The sequence below is a fragment of the Trachurus trachurus genome (genome assembly GCF_905171665.1).
Source record: "Trachurus trachurus genome assembly, chromosome: 13".
NCBI lineage: Eukaryota > Metazoa > Chordata > Actinopteri > Carangiformes > Carangidae > Trachurus > Trachurus trachurus.
Window position 1 is genome coordinate 36,831,030 of NC_139892.1, and position 8,732 is coordinate 36,839,761.

The window sequence follows — 8,732 nt, forward strand, 5'->3', positions numbered from 1 at the left end:
TTGACTTGGACTCGTGACCAAAGACTTGAGACTTGATGAAGTCTCACCCCTCAAAGACTTGAGACTTGACTTGGACTCGTGACCAAAGACTTGAGACTTGACTTGGACTTGCAAAAAAAGACTTGTGAACATCTCTGGCTGTAACTGACAGTCAGACTCAGGTTATTGTAGAAAAGAACCAGTTTGTACGACATGTTGTAGGACCAAGTCTGAAACCAAAGTGTCTCTGTCTGTTGTGAATGGACGTTCACAACAGACAGGGGACATATAAAGTCCATCTTGTATTATCTCTCTGTCCTGATGTTGACTTGACACTGATTCCTCCACAGAGTGGACCAGGAGAGCTCAGAGGTTCCCAGTGGTCAGTCTGCCCAGCAGCATCAAACACACCTGGACTCCATATTTATGGTGAGGACATGTCCAACAGCTGCTGTTACACCTGTTGTGTTCACCATCATCTCCATGCTGCACTTTGACACCAGTGGATTGTCAGTCTGTCCAACATGGATCTGATGTTTGGCTCCATGGTTTTAGTTTGATGCTGTCACTCATGGAGTTTCTGTTCCAGCTGCTGGAGGAGAACATGGTGACCTTTGTCATGAACGAGCTGAAGAAGATCCACAAGGCTCTGAGTCCAGATTACCCAGAATGCTCAGGGAGTCAGAGGGAGGATGAGGAGGTGTTGGATGGTGAGGATGAAGAGCAGAGGAGGAGCAGCAGAGAGGCATTAGTGAAGATCACAATAAACTTCCTGAGGAGGATGAAGCAGGAGGAGCTGGCTGAGCGTCTGCAGAGCAGTAAGAGGATCTCTCTAAAGATTCAACATGATAGACAAATGAGACGTTCACGGACACCAACACATGGAGGAAACATGTTCATGTAGTCTTTATTTAGAGGAATTAAAATGTTATATTTTCTCTATGAATTTTGCTGTGTTTTTGTTTATTCAGGAACTCCTGGTCCAGTTTGTGGACGGAAACTCAAATCTGTCCTGAAGGAGAAGTTCCAGTGTGTGTTTGAGGGGATCTCTAAAGCAGGGAACCAAACCCTTCTGAACCAGATCTACACAGAGCTCTACATCACAGAGGGAGGGCCTGGAGGGGTCAATGATGAACATGAGGTCAGACAGATTGAAACAGCGTCCAGGAAACCAGACAGACCAGAAACAACCATCAGACAAGAAGACATCTTTAAAGCCCCACCTGGAAGAGACCGATCAATCAGAACAGTGATGACAAAGGGAGTGGCTGGCATTGGGAAAACAGTCTTAACACAGAAGTTCACTCTGGACTGGGCTGAAGACAGAACCAACCAGGACATACAGTTCACATTTCCCTTCACCTTCAGAGAGCTGAATGTGCTGAAAGAGAAAAAGTTCAGCTTGGTGGAACTTGTTCATCACTTCTTCTCTGAAACCAAAGAAGCAGGAATCTGCAGGTTTGATCAGTTACAGGTCGTCTTCATCTTTGACGGTCTGGACGAGTGTCGACTTCCTCTGGACTTCCACAACACTGAGATCCTGACTGATGTGACAGAGTCCACCTCAGTGGACGTGCTGCTGACCAACCTCATCAGGGGGAAACTGCTTCCCTCTGCTCGCCTCTGGATAACCACACGACCAGCAGCAGCCAATCAGATCCCTCCTGAGTGTGTTGACATGGTGACAGAGGTCAGAGGGTTCACTGACCCACAGAAGGAGGAGTACTTCAGGAAGAGGTTCAGAGATGAGCAGCAGGCCAGAAAGATCATCTCCCACATCAAGACATCACGAAGCCTCCACATCATGTGCCACATCCCGGTCTTCTGCTGGATCACTGCTACAGTTCTGGAGGAGCTGTTGAAGACCAGAGAGGGAGGAGAGCTGCCCAAGACCCTGACTGAGATGTACATCCACTTTCTGGTGGTTCATCTAAAACTGAAGAAGGTCAAGTATGATGGAGGAGCTGAGACAGATCCACACTGGAGTCCAGAGAGCAGGAAGATGATTGAGTCTCTGGGAAAACTGGCTTTTGAGCAGCTGCAGAAAGGAAACCTGATCTTCTATGAATCAGACCTGACAGAGTGTGGCATCGATATCAGAGCAGCCTCAGTGTACTCAGGAGTGTTCACACAGATCTTTAAGGAGGAGAGAGGCCTGTACCAGGACAAGGTGTTCTGCTTCGTGCATCTGAGTGTTCAGGAGTTTCTGGCTGCTCTTCATGTCCATCTGACCTTCATCAACTCTGGACTCAACCTGATGTCACAACAACAAACAACCTCCAAGAAGAAGAAGAAGAAGACTGAACCAACAGGAGTCAAATCTGCAGAGACAATCTTCTACCAGAGCGCTGTGGACGAGGCCTTACAGAGTCCAAATGGACACCTGGACTTGTTTCTCCGCTTCGTCCTGGGTCTTTCACTCAAGACCAATCAGAATCTCCTACTAGGTCTGATGACAAAGACAGGAAGTGACTCACAGTCCAATCAGGAAACAGTCCAGTACATCAAGAGGAAGATTGTAGAGATTCCCTCTGCAGAGAAAAGCATCAACCTGTTCCACTGTCTGAATGAACTGAATGATCGTTCTTTAGTGGAGGAGATTCAACACTCCCTGAGATCAGGACGTCTCTCCACAGATAAACTGTCTCCTGCTCAATGGTCGGCTCTGGTCTTCATCTTACTGTCGTCAGTAGAAGATATGGACGAGTTTGCCCTGAAGAAATACTCTGCTTCAGAGGAGGCTCTTCTGAGGCTGCTGCCAGTGGTCAAAGCCTCTAACAAAGCTCTGTAAGTGTAGAGATAGTTCGATTTATTCATCATTACATAAAAACACTTATTTGTTTTCAACAGAACATAATAAATTCCTTTCTTCTTTAATTCCTCATGATCATCTCATCAGACTGGGCGGCTGTAACCTCTCAGAGAGAAGCTGTGAAGCTCTGTCCTCAGTCCTCAGCTCCCAGTCCTCTAGTCTCAGACACCTGGACCTGAGTAACAACGACCTGCAGGACTCAGGAGTGAAGCTGCTGTCTGGTGGACTGGAGAGTCCACACTGTAGACTGGAGACTCTCAGGTGAGGATCCATCCAGCTGTTTATCTGATGACACTTGATCACAGCAGCAGGTGTTGACAGAGGGCTCCTGTGTTGTTGTGTGTGTTCAGTCTGTCAGGATGTCTGGTCACAGAGGAAGGCTGTGCTTCTCTGGCCTCAGCTCTGAGCTCCAACCCCTCCCATCTGAGAGAGCTGGACCTGAGCTACAATCATGCAGGAGCCTCAGGAGTGAAGCTGCTGTCTGCTGGACTGGAGGATCCAGACTGGAGATTGGACTTTCTCAGGTAACAACAACAACAACAACAACAACAACAATATACTTTATTTATAGAGCACCTTTCATGTCCAAATGCACCCCAAGTGCTTGAACAAAGCAATATCAGAAACAACAGTTAAACAACAGTTAAAATGAACTCTTTCGCGACCATTGACGAGTTAACTCGTCACAGCCTGCCGAACGTTCATGACCTTTTTTTTTTTTTTTTTTTTTTACAGATTATGATAATAGACACTCTGAGGTACCCTGTGTGTGAATATGGTAGTCCTCTGATATGTAAAAACTGTTTTAAACTACAATCAAAACATAATGTTTTTTATAAACTGTGTAATCTTGGTTTTGTTTGAGTAATCGTTCTCCTTGAATGCTGCTCTGGGGACAGCGTGCAGCGTGCTGTGCGGCTGTCGGCTACAGTGTTGCGACTTTCTCGCTAAATCTGGCGACTTTCCAAACCCTCTTGGCGACTTTTTTTTTGACAAAAGTGACTGGCGACAAATCTGGCGACTTTTTCCGGTGCTGTTACAAACGTTTCTGGTTTTGAGACTCGGATCTGAAAGCCCGTTATCACTGCTGTTTTCATCGTGCAGCGGAGCGGGCGCTGTGAGCCAGCCGCCCCCGCCCCGAAGCACTCAGTGGCGGCCAGTCACACAGGAGTGTCACAGAGCTGTCTCCGCTGCGGCCAGAGACCCGCACCGCTGCACTCCACGCTGCCACACCCCCCAGATTTGCCTACAAATATACTTATTTAGCCGTAGAAATGATTTGGGAGACATGCCACACTGCAGAGTACTGGTAAAATGAGCCGATGCCACTTGACACAAAAGTGAGAGACCAGTAAAAAAGGAATTGCAGTAGTCCAAATGACTAGTGATAAAAGCATGTACAAGTGTTTCAGCATCATCCTGACTTAAAAAAAATGTCTAATTTTGGCAAAATTAGAAATTTTGAAAAAATGATGTTTTTGCAACTCTGTTATATTGGCAAATAAAATTAAGATCAGTAAAATCTCTGCTTTCGGCTCGTTTAGTTTTTTTTTTTTTTTTAAAGTGTTCATCCAGATGTTAATATCTGTAAAACAGGAAAAATAGACTGTTTAACACACCAGGGTCTCCTGATGAAACAGAGATATATAACTGCATATCATCTGCAATGATAATGTAGATTATGAATACTAAGGGAGCATAAAGAAAAGAGGATCAGAGCAAGGATGAGGTACACCATACTCAATATCAAATGTCTGTGAAACAGAATCACCTAGGCTAACAAAGATGACAAGAGGACAGCAACATTATTCCAGTCAGCTGTGATTCTGAAGTCACCGAACCGAGGCTGCCATGTTACATTACATCAGTGGCAGCGTGACCATAGGTAACCACAGAAACTCAGCGGAGCTGTCGGCTCGGGGAGAAAGTTTTCCAGGTAGCGCCTGTTAAAACTGTCACCACTGTGTAGTGAGGAAGGACGGAGGCACTGATGTTGCATTCAGGTGCAGTCAGGCCGCCAATGAAGCACGGGGGGCAGGCGTCGGCCGGACCAGGGCCGGGGAGCAGGGCAGCAGGGGCTTCAGGGACAAGGCTGATGACTGCCGCACAGCAGGTACAGGAGATGGCTACCACAGAGCAGGGACAGGAGAGCGGCTAACAGGCCGGGACGAGGCCTGTGCTGCCCTGTTTTTATTCATTTAGCGAATGCAAAGTCTTTCAGCCAAGCAGTTGCCTCCTGATTTGCTGTGTGGAGGGTGACCAGTCCTCCTCTCAGTCGTTGGAGAGGGCAGGCTTCAATGATGTGTTCCATTGTCTGCTCCTCTCCACAAGCACACAGTGGGCTAGGGCTGCTGCCCCATCTGTGAAGGCTGGCCAAGCACGGGCCATATCCAGTCCTGAACCTGTTGAGGGTTGACCACTGTCTCCTTGGGAGGTCGGTGCCGGGGACCTGTTGAGTAGGGTCTGACACCAGGTGTTTATTGGGGACCTCCTTGGACGCCCACTCCTTTTTCCAGGCTGATTGGGTGGTGAACTCAGCTGGTGGAGTGTTCTTCCAGATAGGGTGTCTGGATGGGAGTTGAGCAGTGGGTGGGTTGAAGATGTCTTCATGGATTGGTAGGTGGGGGGAGTTTTCAGCCTTTTGAAGCATCTTTTGAGTGGATGCTATTCGCCGGATGTGTGGGGGTGCGATGTTAGATAGGACGGGGAGCCAGGGGAGTGGTTTTGAGCGTATTGTTCCGGTAATGATTTGCATGGTTGTGTTAAGCTGGGTGTCCATGTGGTGTGTGTGGGATGACCTGGACCATACAGGGGCACAATATTTTGCTGCTGAATATGCAAGGGCCAGTGATGAGGTTCGAAGTGTGGACGTTGAAGCGCCCCATTCTGCACCAGCAAGCTTGCTGAGCAAGTTGTTCCTGGACTTCACCTTGGCCGCCGTTCCTTTTAAGTGATCCTTGAAGGAAAGGGTCCTGTCAAGGGTCACTCCAAGGTAGGTTGGATTTGGGACATGCTTGAGTGGGAGCCCGCTCAGGTGGATGTTAAGTTCTCTGGCAGCTTTTGGGTTGAGGAGATGGAATGCACTGCAAACTGTTTTTCCTGGGCTTGGTTTTAACCTGCCAAGTTTTACAGTACTGGTCCAGTTTGGTGAGGTCTTCTGTGAGCACTTGTTCCAGTTGATCAAAGCTGGTGCTTGGAGTGCCAGACAGATGTCATCTGCGTAGATGAATTTGCGGGATTCGGTGCTGGTTAGGTCATTAGTGTAGAGGTTAAACAGTGTTGGGGCTAGAACTGAGCCTCGAGGGAGCCCGTTTTTCTGTGTTCTCCATGCGCTGGTGTTCTCTCCAAGGTGAACTCTAAAATTCTGGTTGGTCAAGAGGGTTTTGATGGTTGCTGTTGCCCAGGCAGGGAGCACCTTTGTGAGTTTCAGTAGGAGGCCTCTGTGCCAGCTGTCATGCTTTCCTGGTGATGTCTGCATTCTTTTTGGTGAGATTCTCATTAAAGGAATAGTTCACTCAAAATTGAAATTTCACCCTCATGTGGACTAAGGGCTGGGAGAAGTTTCAGAGTCCTCCGTGGCTTCTCTGAGTTACAGGGGGTCTCGGCGTAGCAGTGCATGTCAATATAACGGTTGCAAATGGATACCAACTGTCTTCGTAACAAAAAGACACACCAAAAAACATCCAAATACCTCCATAGTACTCGTCTGTAATGTCCGTCTTGTATTGAAGCCCCGAAATGCGAAATTGTTCCGAAAAAAATTAAATAAGTCTATATTTCAAGCTTGTTTGTAACTGAAGCTCCTCTTCCTGGTCCCTCCAAATCTTGCGTGATTTGCGCCGGCGTGACATGCTGTCACCACTGTCCAGAGGCCTGGAGCTGTCAATCAGAAGAAAATGAGTGTAGTGAACAGTGTAATAATCAGTGTTGTGGCTGAATGTGTGTGTGATCAAACAGCTGTTTTCAGACTGTCTTCTTCTTCTTCTTCTCCTCCTCCTCCTCCTTTCTTGGTGCATTGTGGGATATCTGGGCTTGTCAGCTCCACCTGTTGTGTCTTCATCTTATTTGCTGTGACGTGTGTTTGTGCAGTTTGAGAGTCAGAGAGTGAGAGACTCCAGCTCCTTCTTCTCTGTGCTCAGTGTTCATCCATACATACAAGCCTCCATGTGAACACAGTGATAAAACAGTGTGTGCGTGTGTGAGAGCCATGTAATGTCCATGTGTGCATGCTGACAGAGAACTCTGACTCCCCTCCTCCTTTCAGGGTGGAGCCTGCTGGAGTCCCATGGTTGACACCAGGTCTGAGGAAGTGTAAGTCTGTTTTTACTTTGATTCATGGAAACAAAGCAGCACATTCAACCATCTTCACACTGTCACATCACTGACCTCATGAGTCTTCATCAAACTGTCGATAACTGATCACATGATCAATAACTGCAGCTGTGTCTTGTTCTCTCCATCAGATTCCTGTCCACTCACAATCGACACAAACACAGTGAACACAAAGATCAAACTGTCTGACAACAACAGGAAGGCGACATGGGTGGAGGAGGATCAGTCGTATCCTGATCATCAAGACAGATTTGACTACTGGCCTCAGCTGCTGTGTTCAACTGGTCTGACTGGTCGCTGCTACTGGGAGGTCGAGTGGAGAGGATGGGTTCTTATATCAGTGAGTTACAGAGGAATCAGAAGGAAAGGAGACAGTGATGACTGTGTGTTTGGACTGAACGATCAGTCCTGGATTCTGAGATGCTCTGATGATGATCGTTACTACGTCTGGCACAATAACAGATCGATACCTATCACCTCCTCCTCCTCCTCCTCCTCCTCCTCCTCCTCCTCCTCTGCCTCGAACAGAGTAGCAGTGTATGTGGACTGTCCTGCTGGCTCTCTGTCCTTCTACAGAGTCTCCTCTGACTCACTGATCCACATCTACACCTTCAACACCACCTTCACTCAACCTCTGTATCCTGGGTTTGGATTCTTTAGGCCCAGTCCTGGTTCCTCAGTGAGTCTGTGTTGAGTGAATCAGAGTCTCCTTCTGTCACAGAAACCTTCTCATTGTTGAACAGACAGTTAGTAACTGAGTTACTTAAACCAAAAAGTAATGTGTTACTGAGAAAGTAACTTTTTCGTTAGGCTACTTTAAAACGTTTTTTTTTTTTTTCCCCAATGCTCCCACTAAATAAAGGTTGATTGAATAGGCTTTATGCACAGCTCCCCTACTTCCTGAACTTAAACCAGCTCCTTTATTTCCTGTCTTACATTATTGGACAAACTGATTAATCCAGGTGTGTCTCAGTAATGGTCAGACACCTGGAATCAGGAGCAGTGGAGCTGTGCATAAAGCCTTTTCCCCTCTAACTGTCATTTCTGTAGACGATGCTGATGAAAAAACACGTGTTTTTTTCTGTACATTTTACCATCATCATCATCATGCTGCATGATGTCAGCAACCTACAGCAGCATGACCTAACAGAACTGCAAAAAAAATCTTGAGGATACGTCTTGACCAAGTTACAATCAAGAACCTGTTTCAGTGACGGAAAGTAAATTCACTCCAGCGGTAATTTTTTTTTCGATCGATCAGCTGTGTTTACCCAGAGCGATCGCTCTGTGTTTACCGTTTCAGGCGTCATAATTGGAGTCCGTCTGTCGGACTCATACCGCTGCTGCTCGGGTGTGGATGCTTGTGCTCGCTGTGACTCTCGAGCTGTGTCCCAGGGGCTGCACTGGCACACAGCTGATCGGTCTCGGATGCTGCGTTAGCTACGTTACCTTAGCTCGCCGTCATGCCCTGTCCTGAGGCAGCTGATGTGTGGCCAGAACCACCTTGCGTTTCATTCAACCAAACTGTAGTAACGCGCCACTTCACATTCTCAGTAACGGCAACGGCGTTGTAACGATGGGAAAAGTAATTAATTAGATTACTCGTTAC

At 47.2% G+C, this 8,732-nt stretch overlaps 1 protein-coding gene across 1 annotated transcript; it reads left to right on the forward strand.

Annotated features, from left to right (window-relative positions):
* Positions 1 to 588: 588 nt before the first annotated feature.
* On the forward strand, positions 589 to 7,817 carry LOC310995921 (protein NLRC3-like; the record flags this gene model as incomplete). Its single annotated transcript, XM_083985133.1, has 6 exons — positions 589 to 797; positions 951 to 2,766; positions 2,879 to 3,052; positions 3,142 to 3,315; positions 7,056 to 7,102; positions 7,255 to 7,817. Exons 1-6 carry the CDS (start codon positions 599 to 601, stop codon positions 7,815 to 7,817), a joined length of 2,973 nt encoding a protein of 990 aa, XP_083841259.1. The 5' UTR covers positions 589 to 598.
* Between the last annotated feature and the right edge of the window lie 915 nt (positions 7,818 to 8,732).